Source organism: Penicillium chermesinum (genome assembly GCF_028974085.1).
Source record: "Penicillium chermesinum strain IBT 19713 chromosome Unknown utg000002l:1.0-5270490.0:1.0-5274688.0, whole genome shotgun sequence".
NCBI lineage: Eukaryota > Fungi > Ascomycota > Eurotiomycetes > Eurotiales > Aspergillaceae > Penicillium > Penicillium chermesinum.
In genome coordinates, this window is record NW_026695312.1 from 706,008 (window position 1) to 722,490 (window position 16,483).

A 16,483-nucleotide genomic window follows, 5' to 3' on the forward strand; every position below is an offset into this window, starting at 1 on the left:
ACGTACCTGGCACGATGGGACCGTTCTATGCGTTCTGGGAAGGCGGTAAAGCAAGCGGCAGCGGGGGCTTAAGGCAACAACCTTAAGGCAAACAGCGGACCTTCATGATGAACTGCATTTGCCACCTATTCAGTTGCGCGCGGTCAAGCATTATCTTCTTCTATGGCGCCAGAATCCTATCAAGCATCTGTCTCGGACGGCCAGAAGCACGGCAAATCAAGCTCATCTCAAGGTACTCAAGAGGGAGCTCCCTCCGCGATGCGCGCCAAAGCCGGGTCCGCCGTTTCGAACTCATTCTTCCCGCTGGGATATCGGGAAGGCTTCAGTCAATGGGTATGGTGATTGGGATTGCAGCGCTCGCAGTGATCTTAGACAACTAATCATATACCTCACAGTGGGCAAGTTTACCTGCCGCGGCCGCTGAACATAAGGTCCTGTCATACCTCCCTTATTTACATCATGAACCACCGACCCACTTACAGACCGGCAATACAGCCGGGTTCCCAGATGGAGCTACACCACATAGTTTGCAATCTGCAGATCATAGTCAAGATAGTACGATATCAGCAAACTCAGAGAATGACCCCTACGGACCTCGCCGCTGGAGCTCCCGTATGGTAGAGCTGAGTGGCAAGGATCGAGCAATTAATGAGTTCTCGGTGGAACGAGTTGGTGAGAAGGTAGACCAACATCTGGTCATGTTGCACGGTTATGGAGCTGGGTTGGGCTTTTTCTATAAGAACTTCGAGCCTTTGAGCCGGCTGAGAGGCTGGCAGTTGCACGCTCTCGACATGCTGGGCATGGGCCGCAGCACCAGGCCGCCATTCAAGATCAAGGCCAAAGATCGGGAGGAAGCGATTCGCGAAGCCGAGGCTTGGTTCGTGGATGCCCTCGAGGAGTGGCGCCAGAAGCGAAAGATTAATCGATTTACATTGCTCGGACATAGCATGGGAGGCTATATGGCTGTTGCATACGCTCTGAAATACCCCGGTCACCTTAACAAGCTCATTCTTGCATCTCCCGTGGGCATTCCAGAAGATCCATATGCTGTGACTGCCGATGTGACTGAGCCTTCAGAGTCCACTCTCCCGAATGAGCTCACCCAAGACCAAAGAGAGATCACGGAGGGCGCACCGAGGACCGCTAACGGTGGTATCATCACAGGACGCAATGCCGATGCAACGGTCGCTACGGCCCCGCCACCGCGCCGGACTCTCCCCAAATGGTTTTCGTACCTATGGGATGCCAACATCTCCCCCTTCAGCCTGGTCCGATGGACAGGTCCTTTCGGACCACGGCTTGTATCTAGCTGGACCTCACGTCGGTTCTCACATCTCCCAGCGGAAGAAGCCAAGGCACTCCACGACTATTCCTACTCTATCTTCATCATGCGCGGTAGTGGCGAATATGCTCTTGCCTACGTCCTCGCCCCGGGCGCATTTGCTCGCAGTCCTCTGATCCGGCGCATCCACGGCGTGGGTCGCCAGCTGATTAACGGAGATGCTCTGCCCACGCCTACTGCTACCGCTACCGCCGCAGCGAACTCATCATGCTCATTGTTCTCCAAGGGCTCAAAGGCTGCGGAGGAGGCTTCTCCCGCTCCTGCTCCCGCTTCTGAGGAATCTGTGGAAGTCCCAGCGCCAGCGCCTCGTCGCGAGAATGGCCTTCCTGTTGTATTCATGTACGGTGATCGGGACTGGATGGATGTCTCTGGTGGCCATGCTGCTGTGGCGGCTCTAGAAGAAGAAAAGCGCCGTGTTCTTGCTGACGCAACGCCTGAAGAACGCAAAAAAGACCAGGGCTCTGCTAAGGTCATCGTCATTAAGCGCGCTGGCCACCATCTATACCTTGATGGTTGGGAAGACTTCAATCGCGTCGTGTTAGCAGAGATGGAAGATGTCAGTAGACGGGAACGCGAACAGGCTAGCCAATGAGGCTCGGTGTAAAAACGTGGCAGATTATATGGAAAAGGTGATTTGTCTATAGAATAATGCTCTACGAATTTGGTTGGGTACGTTGATATTTCTTTTTTGCTTTTCCTGTCGGAGTTACTTTCAGCGTGGAATTCTCATCTCTGTACTTTCTGTACATTCGTCTTATAGACTAGATAGACTAGCTTGACAACAAATTCATAAACAGTGTGTGTCCATATCAATGATTTCAATTTCCAGTAGATTCCATCCTAAGACAAGCTTTGCCCATAAGTCACCCCAGTCGACCTCGTGTAACATTTAGGCCAAACGTTCTCCAATAGACATCCGTCTCGCCTGTGGACCCGAGATACTGCGCCTCCGATGTCTCACGCTCATCGGATAGTGTGCTATCAAACGTGCCCACGAGGGCGACGTATCACGGTCTTCGGAAGACAACCCCCCACCCGGCGTTGTATACCCACTAGGGGTAGGGCTGGCAAGATAGTTTTGAGAAAAGCCTGGGAGCTGGAGAGCAAAGTACCCTCCACTCCCTGTGGCAGAGCTTGTTGCACTACTACTCAAACCGGTATTATGGCGGAAGTCCTCCAGGGAATTGGAGAGGTGCGCATCCTGGGCACTGGTCATAGGAAAAGCGCGTGCTCTGGCAGAACTTGAAGGCCTCGCGTGCAATTGTGGGGTCATGAAAGGGGCGAATCGCGACGTCGAAGGTGCCGTAAAGTCATCTAACTCCCGGCTAGGGGGACTTGATATCCCTGGGCGCTTTGAAAGGGCGAGAGAAAGGCCTGCTGTCGTTCTGGAGTTCGGATGTGGAAGAGCCGAGGTTGTTTGTGACCGGTGATGGTGTTTGTGCTTAATATCTTGATGCATGTTGGAGCTATTTGCAGATGTTCGGATATTCAAATGGAAGTTCGCTCGTCTGGACTGTAGAGTATCTGCAGTTTGGGTCGGGCTGTTGGCAAAAGAACCAAGGGTGAAAATCTGCGATGGAAGCTCGAGACGATGATTCAATGATAGCCAGTCACGATCATCGGAATCAATATCTGGATCATTTCTGCGATCAATGATACTCTGCGTTGAAGACGTCGAGGCAGGACTTAGAGGCTTCTCTTGGCCAGCCTGAGAGCTGCGACGACTCGAGAATTGGCCTCGGCCATCGTGATATGATCGCCATCCACCCACGCCTTCGAAATCTCGCCATTCATCTCCGCTGACTGGTAAGCCCATCGGCGGGGACGTTGAAAGGTTATGCGCCTCTGCCATAGTCCGGGCATACATATTCTTGTTCCTGTTGTACCGGGCAACATCATCAAGCCCACTGAAGACAAATTTAGAGAGAGGATCATCGCTTCGAAAGGCCGCAATCGGCCCAGCTCCCGAGTTTCGTCTCGAATTACCCGTTGCCGGCGTGGGTGGTTGGGAAACAGCAAAGGTCAAGAATGATATGGTAGAGATCGGCATCGTGAAGAAACTGATGCACATGTCATATCCGACCCCAAGGTAGACCACCAACAACCGCACAAACAAGGTGACCAGGGCCAGAGAAATAGTGACCCATGCCGAGAGAATGAGTGGAATCGACACAAGACATAAGACTGGCAATGCCAACAATGTCGAGGCGAGCGTCATTGGATTAGGCGGACTTGAGCATAGACGCCACAGCTTGACCTGAAGCTTCGAGGGAGAAGTTCCCAGCTCTTGAAGCGCACTAGGAATCAAGCGTTACATCTGGTCGGAGACATATGATCCCAAAACCGCTTGTACTTTGTTGTGATAATGCGGGGATGCATGTGACCAGGGACCAACGCCACCCCACTTACATCATCCGGGGTTGCTAGACGGGTTACGTGAAGTATCATGTGCAACAACACCCCAACTAGACTTTCTTCGTTCTTACTATGTCCGACAGTGATGGATTTCCCTGGGAGATTGGCGTCCATGATGCCCATTGTCATCCCACAGACACGATGGCATCTATCGCCGGTATTCCCGAAATGAAGGCGACCACTTTGACCGTCATGGCCACGCGCGGGCAAGATCAAGACCTTGTTCTCCAAGCGGCCCAATCGATCAATTCACAAGCCCCAGAGGGTCCGGATCGCATTATTCCTTGTTTTGGCTGGCATCCATGGTTCTCTCACCAGATCATAGATGACACAACGGGTGAAGCAAAGACAGAGGGCCAGAAAGAAGCCCACTACTCCAGCGTTCTGGTGATACCCGCCGACGACACCGACTTTGCGGAATTTGTAAAACATCTACCGGAGCCGAAGCCTCTATCTAGCCTCATTGCCGAGACAAGAGAACGGCTCAAGCAGTTCCCAAAGGCTTTAGTGGGGAGGTGGGGCTGGACAAGCGATTTAAACTCCCCGGTCCATGGACAGCACAGCAGTTAGATGGCCGCGACGAACAGATCACGCCTGGGTCCCGGGAGGGTCGAAAGCTCTCACCTTATAAAGTTAAAATTGACCATCAGCGCGCTATACTCAAAGCCCAGCTGCAGTTGGCAGGTGAAATGCGACGAGCAGTCTCAGTCCACAGTGTACAGGCTCATGGCACCGTCTTTGACGCACTAAAAGAGCTATGGGCCGGACATGAGCGGGTTGTACTATCACGACGAGCTCGAGGGAGAAATCAAGATGCGGAAGGGGCCATTTCGGCCGAAAAAGAGGACTCTGATGGGAAGGGTCAAGCATCATCCACAAAGGGCAGCGAAGGTGGTGCGAATGCCATTGGCACACGCAGTGCCGAAGCTTGTCAACAGGAACTCTTACCATTCCCTCCACGGATATGCATGCATTCCTACTCTGGCCCGCCGGACCAACTCCGGCAGTTCATGGCGAAAACGAATCCGTCTGATGTATACTTCTCTTTCTCATCCCTCATAAACTTCACAGGAGCGCACGCTCGGAAGGTCGGGGATGTTATCAAAGCTCTCCCAGAAGACCGCATCTTGATCGAGAGTGACCTCCATACAGCCGGACCTGAAATGGATGATTTGTTGGAGGATGTAGCGCGCCAAGTCTGCGGGCTGCGAGAATGGGAGCTGCGGTCAGGAGTCCAAAAGCTTGCAGATAACTGGAAGCGGTTTGTTTATGGGTAGATTTGAGCCATACCTGGCCAATTGCATCTATCGGGAGTAATTCAATATGTATACTAAGTAGAAGTGTTTCGATTCCTTGGGAGGGCAGACATCTGGAGATATCTGTGATATTGGCAAGCCGGAAATGAAGCTCGAATATTCGAACTCTATGATTATAAGAAGTAGTATGTACGTAGGCTTCTATGCAAAGGAAAGGTGTATGCGATCGTTTGTGGCATGGTATCGTGGTGAAGTCTCTTCATGAGCGCCTCGTTAAACTCTGTGCCCGGCATGTCTCGTCTCATCATGAAGGCCCATCTGTGAAGGTGAAAGGGTATATCAAGGAGGTGGTTGTGATTTCTGAGCGAGCACCAAAACGGTTCAGATATTTATGATCAGGTACGGTGGCAAATAAGGATGATTTTGTGCGAGTTGGAGGGAATCGGGATCAGCTGATCCAGCTGCCGTCTTGGATGAGATCGGCCATAGGAGTGTCCTGCCAGTAGATTTGTCGCCACTCGTCTTCTAATTCAAGTAAACCCTCGCCAGCCATCGGCATAGCGAGATCTGAATCTGTGAAAGAAAAAAGTTGTCTCCAATCAGGATAATCACGTGCGCTAGGCTCCATGTGGTCAACCTGCATGGTGCTCGAATAGGGGTCGTTCCTTTCGAGCGGGCCCACATTAAGCCGGAGAGGCGCGGTGATCCAATTGTCAAACTGCGGGGCGGGTTGCGGTGATAGTGTTGTTCCTTGCATTGGCGTAGTTTCTGGAGTTGGTACACCAAAAGACATTGGGCGGGGAGTATGTACAGCTTGCATGGCCGCTGCAGCCTCGGCAGCAGTGACGGGCATCTTGTTGGTCGGATGTCCGTTGAATGGTTTGGACCGGTCAGTAGTTGCCAGACGTAGATCCTCCTGGAGACGCTTCGAATCTTCAAAGAGTCGTAAGATCGTGCCGGCATGAACCCAGTATTGAGCCAACTCCCGCAAAGAATAGGAGGCGGAATCGAATCGGCGCAAGGCATTGATGGCCAGAACTGGGTTTGAAAAGCGGAGTTCCACTCTGACTTGTATCATGGCTGTGAATAGAGTATGCACGCCAGTGTACCAAAGGAACTTCAAGCGGTCATTCAGTCGGAGCTCCTCAAAGATAGAGGTAATGACTCCGGCTGCTGCACTGCAAATTTCGGCATCATGGGGGCCGTAGTCATCCGAATACGCCGATGCTCTCGGATGAGGACGATGAAGGAGTATGAGGAAGTTATTGTATGTCAAATGCAACATAGCAGACCAAGGGTCCATGTCAGACGCACGAAGACGTAGGTTGTCAGGAAGTTTCAATGACCAGTTTGCCAACGATTCGTCAGCTTCTTGAAGTACGGCCTTGCGTCTCTCATCCGTAGCACGGAGTCCAAATCGGTCTCGAACGAGATATGAGATCATTGTGCAGAGCTCTGTGAAATGTATTACAAACTCAGCTTGAACACGGGGGGCCACAATTCTCGAAATCCGCCAATGTTAACGGTGAAACGTCTGAGTCATCCAGGTTTCTTTAAACAGTTAATACATTTGACTCCTTTAGATTCCATTCAAGATTGGAAACTCACATCGCTTGTGGTCGACCATACGACAAAGACACCATCACGTCGAATTGAATAAGGATGAACCAGACTCTCCGCCACATTCGCCGATCTCGGGTAACAAAACGACTCGATACTGGATTCCTATGCATACCGAGGCCCGTGGCAATGCGAGCAGCTACACCGACCCAGAAATGAGCGTTTGCAGCCACATCATCATCAGCACTATCCGAGTGCCAAGTTAAGAGTAATGCCGTCTGAACGAGAATATCCCGATTTCGCTCGACTCGATTATCGAAAAGATACTTTGTCCGTCGAAAGAAGATCTCTTTCAATGTATCACGATCAGGCTTCCGGCGAGTGACATGTGCACCGATTAATAAAATTGCCTGAAGGAGCAGAACTGGCGGAGGATCTGCGGGGTCTCGATTTCGGTATTGTGTCATGAACAGATCTTCGTCGATAATTGGGTAGCCCGGGTTGACATATGTGAAATAAGCTTGAACAAGCTCATCTGCTAAAGCTGGCTCTGGTAAAGTCAATGCATCCATCAAAAGCTGATCATGGCCAGTCTTTATCTGCCGACGGGGGATTTCGTTGCTTGCAAAATGATATACATCGTCATCTTGATCTCGTTGCTGGCGAATAAGGAAAGACATATTGGAATGTTCATGGCCGACATAGAAGGCACGCACGCCTCTTTGGATCTCTCGCTGCCCAGAGTCTTCCTCATCGATCAGTTTCACAAGATGCTGCTCCATCTCGGTGTGTGCCTCGTGGGCGTGTGACATATCCGGGCCTGGGCGAAACGGCTCCGCCGCATTGGACAGAAAGCCATGCTGCGGGAGATTGCTCAGCAAGTGGTGTGGCCGAGCCTAGGAATGCAGTAGGAAAGCTTGGCGGTATGGGTGTCTCGGTTGAATTTGGAGGATTGGCTGCATAATCCGACGTCGGCAGTGGCCGAGATCGGATCGGAACGGGATCAAGAATCGAGCGCACTGCCAGACGTTTCTTCTTCTCGTGGATGCGACAGTCGGTCTTTCCAGATGTGCGACAATTGGTGCAGGGGAGGCCGACAACGCGGGCGTCGCACCGGACCTTGCGCCGGTGGCAATGAACGCAGGCTGCGGAACCTAGAGTAGTTGAGTCACAGATCAGCCCAAAATCATAGATCTACAGTACAGGAGATGGATCAATTGGGCGCGGCTATTGCGATCCGGTGTTGAGAAATACGTAGGATGCGATAATAATTCCTCAAAGAAAAGCTCAATCGTGGTGGGGTTCTTACCCTGCTTGCGCTTGCTTATCCCATCGCCGGGGAGCGGCGAGGGGCGTTATCGTTGGTATCGTTGGCGGACATAGCAAGACGATCATCGACATCATCTCAGGGGTAGATCGACTGTAACATTGTATGCTTTTTCGGAAATTCACAAGCAATCCCAGAGCATTCTGAGGACACACAACGAACCGAATCCCGAGGGAAACTATGAAAGATCAGAAGAAACGAAAAAGTTCGGAAAATCGAGAACTGCGGGAGCCGGTCCGGGTCCGGTGGACCTCACGTGGATGCGGAGAGAAGCAGTGGTGATTATGTAACAGGCAGCGTGGAGGGCGACAAGGAGCTTAAGAAGTTTCAAATGTGATTAAGATAGCAGAAAATCCCAGGGGAAAAGCACTCTCAAGAGGAATGAGGTTGCAGACAATAGTGACCGGGGCTTTTAGCGTGGGGACTATGGGCCTACCTTTGGCGGCCAATCATGGCGGCCTTGATAACAGAGCTTATCAGTGAAGTATAAGAAGAATAGCCGCAAGACTGGGCCTTTAGAGGTACTAGAGGTAGACAGTCGATCATAAATACATGGCTGCCCAGTTCATACATTGCCCCTCCCTTTGTTCCATCAGAACTCCTAAAAACATCCGGGGCTAGCAGCCTTTGCGCAGGCTAAATGACCGCGCGGTAAGATAAACCAAGACAAGACAGTAACAAACAGAAATAGGAATAGTACTCAAACCCCTCGTCCCGTACTGATAGCATCAACTATATAATCAATCAAAAAGATATCAAAATCCGGACACAGCTATAAAAAGGCTCTCCTGTGCTTGTCAAGCTGTCGAGTTGAGAAAAGTGACATCACAACGAACACTGGGGGGAGGAAAGGAACAAAGGACGCCTGCACGCCTTACGCTTCCACAATGCCCATCAAGACGGCATAGTAATTCGACATGACGTCTCTGCCTCCGCCAGACCTAGTAGGACTCTCCGCCCGCGCCATTGTGGGGCTGGACACCCATTTGAGGATAGGCATACGCAGATGCGTCTTGCTCGGACGGGTCCAAGCCGGGGTTGATAATGTTGTTAGCGCCCTCACCAGACTCGGGGAATGCGCCGGGGCGGCCTTGGGCAGCCCCTCCAGCTCCAGGCGCACCATAACCGCTGCTGCTTGGACGGCCCTGGTTTTCACCACGAGCAGACTGGGTCTGTGGCATTGGCAAAGGTCAGTGAAGGCTCTCCAAAGTTTGATCTTGGCTTGCAAAGGACTAACCTCGCGATACTTCGAAAGGTAGATCTTGAGAGCTTCAGCATAGTTCTCAAATCCAAGCGACGTCATAGCAAACAAGATATCCTCGCCGTTGACAGTCTTGCGCTTTTCCTGTTGACATTTTTCGGACGCTAAAGAACAGGTGAGGAGATGAACCTCAAGAATGGGCACTGTTGAATATTCACCTTCGCTTGTGATGAAAGAGATAAACTCGCTCACGCACTCTTGCATACATTCCTTGGCCTCTTTTGCAATCTTTGCATTATCAGGCAAGGCCAATTTCATGATACGAGCAACTGCATAACGAAAAGAATTAGCGCTGATGTACAGGAGCAGTTTTCCAGTTAGAAGGTGCCGTTGGAATGGAACCAAGTCCAAACTTCGAGTAGCAATTGCTCGGACTTCCGCAAAACAATTCGAAGCATATGTGCCTCAACAGGAGCAATGTTGGCATATCAGACATGCTGTCTCAAGCAATCAATTGTGGTAGGGTAATCAAAGGCGGGGAAAACCAAAGGTAAAAAGTCCGCAGCAAGGTACGCACAAATCAGAACAACAGAAAGTCTGCAAGGAGACGCAACTAACCATTTGCAATCGGAAGCCACCGATCTTGCTCCTTTACTTCAAACTCGCCCGTGGCCTGCATCTGGTCTAGTTGGTCTTTGTCCATGTCCTGTTCTTCACCCGATTGCACCTCGGGGTCAGCCTCGGGCTCCTTCGAAGGCGAGGTCGACATGGTTATGAGTGTATTCGAATCGATGAGCAACTAGGACGAATTTGGGCGTCAAGGCTAGAATGCGCTCTGCTGGCAGAAACACGTCAGATCCGAATGCCTGGTGCACGCGATCGCTTCGGATGCATCCAGCCTAACAGCAATCACAGGAGCGGAAGAAGCAGGGGAGTGGGTATTGGCTGGGTACGAACCGCTTCACAGTAGCCTCAAGGAAAGACCGTCAGCCGAGCGGGGAAGTAGGTTTAGCAATAATGCGCCTTGGCTGTCTGTACCTGCGACGCGGGCGCGCGAGACCCGAATTAGTTCGTCGCGTACCAAAATGGACTGGGATGGGGGGAATGCGAGTATAGGTCAGGCTATCAAGCGAGCGCGATCGCGTTGCACCAATGCAGAGAATGCAGAGCAAATAACAAGCAGGCGCGCCTCGCGAGACCTGATAGCTGGGGGTGACGCGGGATACGTCTAGAAGTGGGTCAAGCTTGGGGGTGAGAGCGCCCAACTCTCCCACGGTCGCACGTTGCGCAGGGTTAGATTGAAGCTTACCTGTTCGGGTAAAGAAAAGATCGAGAAGGTTGGATTCGGATTTTTGGGTTGTTCTGATTCGTGAGGGAACTGCCTAAGGTCAGAGCGCACAAGAGTTGTGGAATGGTAGGAGGGAGGGTCCAGGCTGAGGCAGGTCAATTGGCGAACCAGAACTCCCTGATCAGAGGGCGCCTTCAATTGGCTCCTTACCCAAGTAGACGCAAGTCCGGATCGAAGAAACGCCCGGACCAATACAATATCGTGATATTATTGGTTTCTGAGTAAGACGAAATGTACTCTGTGGATTCTCGTAGGTTGTGAGATGGAAAGTTCCCAAGACTAACAGAGCCCTGACCAGCCGGTCGCAGTCGCATCCGATCTAATGTGCGCCTGAGGCAGCAACAACGGAAACGGAAATTTACGGAAATACACGTCGTCTTGGTGATGAAGTAGCGTAATATTCGCTTTTACATTACAACGCCATATCAAGCTCACCATGAGATGTCAAAGATGTGGACGGACGTTTCCAGGATGCCAGAAGTGGTCTCTTACACGACAAATTCAATCTGGAATCTTAAATGGAATGATGATAGTATGACCAGTTCTTCTGGCTGAAGTTGGGTTTCTTCAACGCCCAACGCAATGGCCTCGATTTGCTCGTCAGGCATTCAGGCTTGCATAGAAAAGCAATAAGTATCAAACCTTGCCAATGTAACTTGACGCACGTCGGGACCCAGGCATTTCAATCCTTTGGCTGGAAACGATGTCTATAGAGGGGTGTGGTAGTGCCTCATCTGAAGTGTACATCATAGTTCTACGTGGCTGAGCTATAATTATCATTTGTACAAGAATTGGATGCGATCGTCAATCCACTATTCAACAACTCGATCCGGCAGATTCAAAATTTGAAGCTTGACTTTCGTCATGATTGCATATTGGATTCTACCTCTGCCTTCCTTTTCTCTTCTCTCCTCTTCTTTCTTTTTGTTTCCGATAACGCCGATAATTGCTCCTTCGACAGGTCATTTTTAGGTATATAGATGGTTGACCCAGGGGAGTCGGATTCATTCAATCAAGCCTGTCTTGTCACTCAAGGCTGGACAACTTGGATGTTGTTCTTTTTCTGTGATTGCAAGAATTGAGTCAGTATCGTCAGCAATTTCTCGATGATTTGCCCGACGTTCGAATTGCGCTCCAAAGCAGTATCCTAGGAGTTGTAGAAAACGTACCTTCCAGCTATCTAACTCTGTTTGCTTCGTCTTGTACTGCTTCAACATATCTTCCAGAACTTGCTTGAGCCCGTCCGAGTTGGTCTTGAGAGTGGGAAGAACATCCTTGACTGTTCGCTCAACAAGGACGCCATTCACCATGCGAAAGCATTTCCGGTCTTGAGGAAGGGGTTCCAGTGTCTCAATAACGAGTCTATCCACGTAGAGCAATCATTAGCATGTGTGATACTGGATTGCCGACTGGTCGAGCTCAACCCTGCTTGAACAAGCGAAGGTTGCCCTCGATTCGTCTTCCGCCATATTTCCGGTCATGGCTCACTTGTGTTCTTCAGCCTCTTGTTCAATATCCCCAATCTTTTGTGCTAATTGTTGGAGTGTGTTCTTGAAGTTGGAGTACTGGATCTGAAGCTCTGGAGAGAGGATTCAAAAATCAGCCATAGCTCCTCGACTGGATGAACTAATTTCAAGGTGCACTTGCCCTGCTGCTTCTTAGGATCGATCTTCGGTTGGCTCGACATGTTTGCGCGCGTCGAGAGAATGCGTTGCGACACGGAGACCTCAAAAGCTCGGATGGTGATGCGGGGCCGCCGTGCGGTGTTTGGTGGACTTCGGTATGTTTAATGTGCAAGTCAAATGACCCAACAACAAATTCAGCAACTCTCAGGATTGAGTTGTTTTCCAGTTTAATGCAAAGCAGGCTATGCAAACCCTCATTCTATTCTTATCATAAAATAATTAGACCCAAAATGTACCAATGACCTTCACGTCTCAAATACTACATGGTCAGGTGACTGATAAGAAAGTTTGCACTGTTTGCTCCGTCGAGCATGATTCAGCTTCAACTTAATGTTCGCTGCGCAGCTAAATCTTCCAAGCTCCTCCCACCGGTGCGCCTGGCCTGCCTGCCCTGATAACCCGGTCTACACAATCCAAAATGGCGCGTGATGAGGCAGGGCCTCCTGCCAAAAGGCAGAAGAGCTCGAATTTGCCGCCGCACCTTCGAGACGCTAGGCGCAAGGAAAATGACGACTGGGAGACTAATCGCATGCTCACTTCGGGCATTGCGCAGCGGCGCAACATGGGTAGCGGCTTTATGCCTGAGGATGAAGAAGCGACCAGAGTTCATTTACTCGTCCACGACCTCCGACCACCCTTTCTCGATGGCCGCACCATCTTTACCAAGCAACTTGAGCCAATCTCGGCCCTTCGAGACCCTCAGAGCGACATGGCAGTCTTTAGTCGGAAAGGAAGTAAGGTCGTGAGAGAACGGCGGCAACAGCGTGAGCGGCAAAAGCAGGCACAACAGGCAACGAACATGGCGGGAACAGCCCCAGGCAACCTCATGGGAGTGAAGGAGGACGAGGGCGACAGTGCTGTTGCCATGCCCGTTGAGGATGTCTACAAAGGTGGAGGAAATAAGTTCGCCAAACATATGAAGAAAGATGAGGGCGGAGCCAGTTCCTTCAGCAGAAGCAAGACTATGCGCGAGCAAAGGGAGTTTCTGCCCGCATTTGCGGTGCGCGAGGACCTCTTACGAGTTATTCGAGACAATCAGGTTGTGGTGGTGGTTGGCGAAACAGGCTCCGGCAAGACGACCCAGTTGACGCAGTTTCTTCACGAAGATGGCTATTCAAAGAATGGGATGATTGGCTGCACCCAGCCACGCCGTGTGGCAGCCATGAGTGTGGCGAAACGAGTCAGTGAAGAGATGGATGTTGAGCTTGGTGGAAAGGTGGGATATGCCATTCGCTTTGAGGATTGTACCTCGGACGAAACAGTTATCAAGTGTGAGTTGTGTGATTCTCCGCACGTATGACCATCATGCTGACAACCTGCCGCAGACATGACCGACGGTGTGTTGCTCCGTGAGTCATTGACCCAGTCAGATCTCGATAAATATTCCTGCATCATTATGGATGAAGCGCACGAGCGCGCTTTGAACACAGATGTTCTTATGGGACTTCTGAAGAAGGTTCTTGCACGTCGTCGAGATCTAAAACTGATCGTCACATCGGCTACCATGAATGCCGAGAGATTCTCACGATTCTACGGAGGAGCCCCTGAGTTTATCATCCCTGGCCGAACTTTCCCGGTCGACACTCATTTCTCGCGAACGCCATGTGAGGATTATGTGGATAGTGCAGTAAAGCAGATCTTGGCCATCCATGTTTCTCAAGGACAGGGTGATATTCTGGTTTTCATGACTGGACAAGAGGATATCGAGGCAACATGCGAACTGTGTGATGAGCGTTTAAAACTTCTGAACGACCCTGCGCCCCTAAGCATTCTGCCAATCTACAGTCAAATGCCTGCTGAACAACAAGCCAGAATCTTCGAACGAGCCGAACCTGGCACTCGAAAAGTCATCGTCGCTACCAACATTGCGGAGACAAGTTTGACTGTCGACGGTATCATGTTCGTGGTGGATTCTGGATACTCCAAGTTGAAAGTGTACAATCCTCGCATGGGTATGGACACTCTGCAGATCACGCCAATTTCTCAGGCCAACGCGAACCAGCGATCTGGACGAGCTGGGCGGACTGGACCAGGAAAGGCTTACCGTCTGTACACTGAGACTGCCTACAAGAATGAGCTGTACATCCAAACTATTCCCGAGATTCAGCGCACCAGCCTCGCCAATACTGTCTTGTTACTGAAATCCCTCGGTGTGAAAGATCTACTCGATTTTGATTTCATGGATCCTCCGCCCCAAGAGACAATTACTACGTCTCTCTTCGAACTCTGGTCTCTAGGGGCTCTCGACAATCTGGGTGACCTTACGCCGCTAGGACGGCGCATGACACCATTTCCCATGGATCCTCCTCTGGCAAAGCTTCTCATCATGGCCTCGGAAGAGTACGAGTGCAGCGAGGAGATGTTGACGATCGTCTCCATGCTTTCCGTGCCGAACGTGTTCTACCGTCCCAAGGAACGACAGGAAGAGTCCGACTCGGCGCGTGAGAAATTTTTCGTTCCCGAATCCGATCATTTGACTCTCCTTCATGTCTACACACAATGGAAGTCGAATGGGTTCTCTGATAGCTGGTGTGTCAAGCATTTCCTCCATGCAAAGACCCTCCGACGAGCCAAGGAAGTCCGCGACCAGCTGCGCGACATCATGACTGTGCAGAAAATGCCTCTTATTAGCTGCGGTACAGACTGGGATCTTATCCGCAAGTGTATATGCTCAGGCTACTATCATCAAGCCGCTCGCGTGAAGGGAATTGGGGAGTTTATCAACCTCCGCACCAGCGTCACCATGGCATTGCATCCCACGAGTGCCTTGTACGGTCTGGGCTATGTACCCGAATATGTCGTCTACCACGAGTTAATCTTGACTGCAAAAGAGTACATGTCGACAGTGACAGCAGTTGATCCGCATGTAAGTCAAACATCTGCGTGGACCGCATTTTCCCATTGAATACTAACCATATTCCCATAGTGGCTTGCCGAGCTCGGTGGTGTATTCTACTCAGTCAAAGAAAAGGGATACTCCCAACGCGATCGCCGTGTTACAGAGATCGAGTTCAACAAGCGCATGGAAATCGAGAACCAGATGGCGCTGGACCGTGAGCGCGCTGCAGCCGAGAAAGCGCGCGAAGAGGAGCGCAATAACCCCACCCGCCGCAAGATGGAAGTCGAGGTTGGTGGAAGGAGCGCTGTCCGCCGCCCAATTGTTAAAAGACCTGGTCAAGTACGCGGCGGTTTGACTTCGTCTTCCTCTGGATCTCGTCCTGGCGCCAATTCGAGTAATTCTAGTGGTGGAGGAAGTGCTGTGAAAAGACCTCAAGTGGGCAAAAGACCAGGACGTACGTTTTAATGAGGTCGCATCTGGCATTCATGTCGCCGAGGCGATTGGCCCATCTTGTACAATATCCTAAGACGCCTAGCCCCGGTGTTTAGGGCCGGCCCGTGAAAGCGCAAACTCAAAAGATACCCTACAACAGACAGAGCAATCAAAACGATACATAAACACAGTGCAGACCCCAATCTAGATCATTTGAAGAGTTCGAGTTCGCTAACGTTTAGTTTTATACAGTGAAGTGTATTCCTTCATATGCAGAAATGAAACTGGACAACTGATGAAGACTCCAGTCCGGCTGGCCAGCTCGAGCATAGAAGCCATCGCGACAGACGGATGAACAGGTCTTCCTCGAACCCCATTCCATGGACCCACCGACCACCCAATACCCACATAGTGCCAATAATTTAATTAATAAAGTTGATGCAGAAGAAGTGCAGGATCAGGCTTCCGAAGATGTAATCAGCGAATGCTCTCTCATGAGAAATGCCGGTGTCCTGCTCGTCCTCCGCAAATCGTGCATTCTTTCCCTTTGAGCTGGGCTTGCTTGAAGTTGCCCCGGTGTCACTGGTTTGCATGCGCAAGGAAGCCGTGAGAACAAATTGACCGACCGCGGCGCTGAAGCCACTGAGGAAAGCGTTGAATGGCTATTGAAGCAAGATGTTAGTAACTTCTCCCCTGGCTGGACGGTGAATGATGGTCGACATATCCAGCCCATTGAACCGAAATTACGGGGAAAGGGGGATCAATGCCGAGTGCTCTTTCGTAGGTAAGAAGGGACAACATACATAATTGCCTGCCACTACACAGTACAAGAACTGCACGCCGCCGACAAGCACTAAGAAGGCCATAAAGGCATCCAGAAGCAGAATGCGCTGGGGAGTAAGTGGCAAGATATTGCTGCCAGACATGGATGGCAATATCGGTAATGGAGGAATTGGTTTTGAGGGTCGCAGGGCCTGAGGAGAGAGGTGCTGTTGTTGAGGCCGCTGGCGCGGAGGCAGGCGAGGCCGCGTTTCGCTTGGCAGGCATTGTGGAGGGGGAGGAGTTGACCCGTGTGGTT

At 51.0% G+C, this 16,483-nt stretch overlaps 9 protein-coding genes across 9 annotated transcripts; 3 read left to right on the top strand and 6 right to left on the bottom strand.

Moving 5' to 3' along the window:
• Positions 1-162: 162 nt before the first annotated feature.
• On the top strand, positions 163-1,934 carry N7468_001056 (putative alpha/beta hydrolase; the record flags this gene model as incomplete). Its single annotated transcript, XM_058470353.1, has 2 exons — positions 163-333; positions 396-1,934. 2 exons carry the CDS (start codon positions 163-165, stop codon positions 1,932-1,934), a joined length of 1,710 nt encoding a protein of 569 aa, XP_058333494.1.
• A 297-nt stretch (positions 1,935-2,231) lies between these two features.
• Positions 2,232-3,560, bottom strand: N7468_001057 (uncharacterized protein; the record flags this gene model as incomplete). The annotated part of the gene is made up of 1 exon (XM_058470354.1): positions 2,232-3,560. The coding sequence occupies one exon, from the start codon at positions 3,558-3,560 to the stop codon at positions 2,232-2,234; it is 1,329 nt and encodes a 442-aa protein (XP_058333495.1).
• Positions 3,561-3,829: 269 nt separating this feature from the next.
• On the top strand, positions 3,830-5,034 carry N7468_001058 (TatD family hydrolase; the record flags this gene model as incomplete). Its single annotated transcript, XM_058470355.1, has 2 exons — positions 3,830-4,264; positions 4,324-5,034. 2 exons carry the CDS (start codon positions 3,830-3,832, stop codon positions 5,032-5,034), a joined length of 1,146 nt encoding a protein of 381 aa, XP_058333496.1.
• Positions 5,035-5,461: 427 nt separating this feature from the next.
• N7468_001059 (fungal specific transcription factor domain-containing protein) lies at positions 5,462-6,457 on the bottom strand (the record flags this gene model as incomplete). The annotated part of the gene is made up of 1 exon (XM_058470356.1): positions 5,462-6,457. The coding sequence occupies one exon, from the start codon at positions 6,455-6,457 to the stop codon at positions 5,462-5,464; it is 996 nt and encodes a 331-aa protein (XP_058333497.1).
• Positions 6,458-6,617: 160 nt separating this feature from the next.
• N7468_001060 (fungal specific transcription factor domain-containing protein) lies at positions 6,618-7,355 on the bottom strand (the record flags this gene model as incomplete). The annotated part of the gene is made up of 1 exon (XM_058470357.1): positions 6,618-7,355. One exon carries the CDS (start codon positions 7,353-7,355, stop codon positions 6,618-6,620), a length of 738 nt encoding a protein of 245 aa, XP_058333498.1.
• A 1,486-nt stretch (positions 7,356-8,841) lies between these two features.
• On the bottom strand, positions 8,842-9,870 carry N7468_001061 (nuclear transcription factor Y subunit beta; the record flags this gene model as incomplete). Its single annotated transcript, XM_058470358.1, has 3 exons — positions 8,842-9,072; positions 9,138-9,430; positions 9,720-9,870. 3 exons carry the CDS (start codon positions 9,868-9,870, stop codon positions 8,842-8,844), a joined length of 675 nt encoding a protein of 224 aa, XP_058333499.1.
• Positions 9,871-11,479: 1,609 nt separating this feature from the next.
• N7468_001062 (putative prefoldin subunit 2) lies at positions 11,480-12,136 on the bottom strand (the record flags this gene model as incomplete). Its single annotated transcript, XM_058470359.1, has 4 exons — positions 11,480-11,512; positions 11,619-11,811; positions 11,938-12,028; positions 12,097-12,136. The coding sequence occupies 4 exons, from the start codon at positions 12,134-12,136 to the stop codon at positions 11,480-11,482; spliced, it is 357 nt and encodes a 118-aa protein (XP_058333500.1).
• Positions 12,137-12,552: 416 nt separating this feature from the next.
• On the top strand, positions 12,553-15,438 carry N7468_001063 (putative mRNA splicing factor RNA helicase (Prp16); the record flags this gene model as incomplete). Its single annotated transcript, XM_058470360.1, has 3 exons — positions 12,553-13,405; positions 13,460-15,000; positions 15,061-15,438. The coding sequence occupies 3 exons, from the start codon at positions 12,553-12,555 to the stop codon at positions 15,436-15,438; spliced, it is 2,772 nt and encodes a 923-aa protein (XP_058333501.1).
• A 389-nt stretch (positions 15,439-15,827) lies between these two features.
• On the bottom strand, positions 15,828-16,452 carry N7468_001064 (putative oligosaccharyl transferase subunit Dad1; the record flags this gene model as incomplete). Its single annotated transcript, XM_058470361.1, has 3 exons — positions 15,828-16,067; positions 16,209-16,295; positions 16,330-16,452. The coding sequence occupies 3 exons, from the start codon at positions 16,450-16,452 to the stop codon at positions 15,828-15,830; spliced, it is 450 nt and encodes a 149-aa protein (XP_058333502.1).
• Positions 16,453-16,483: the final 31 nt, after the last annotated feature.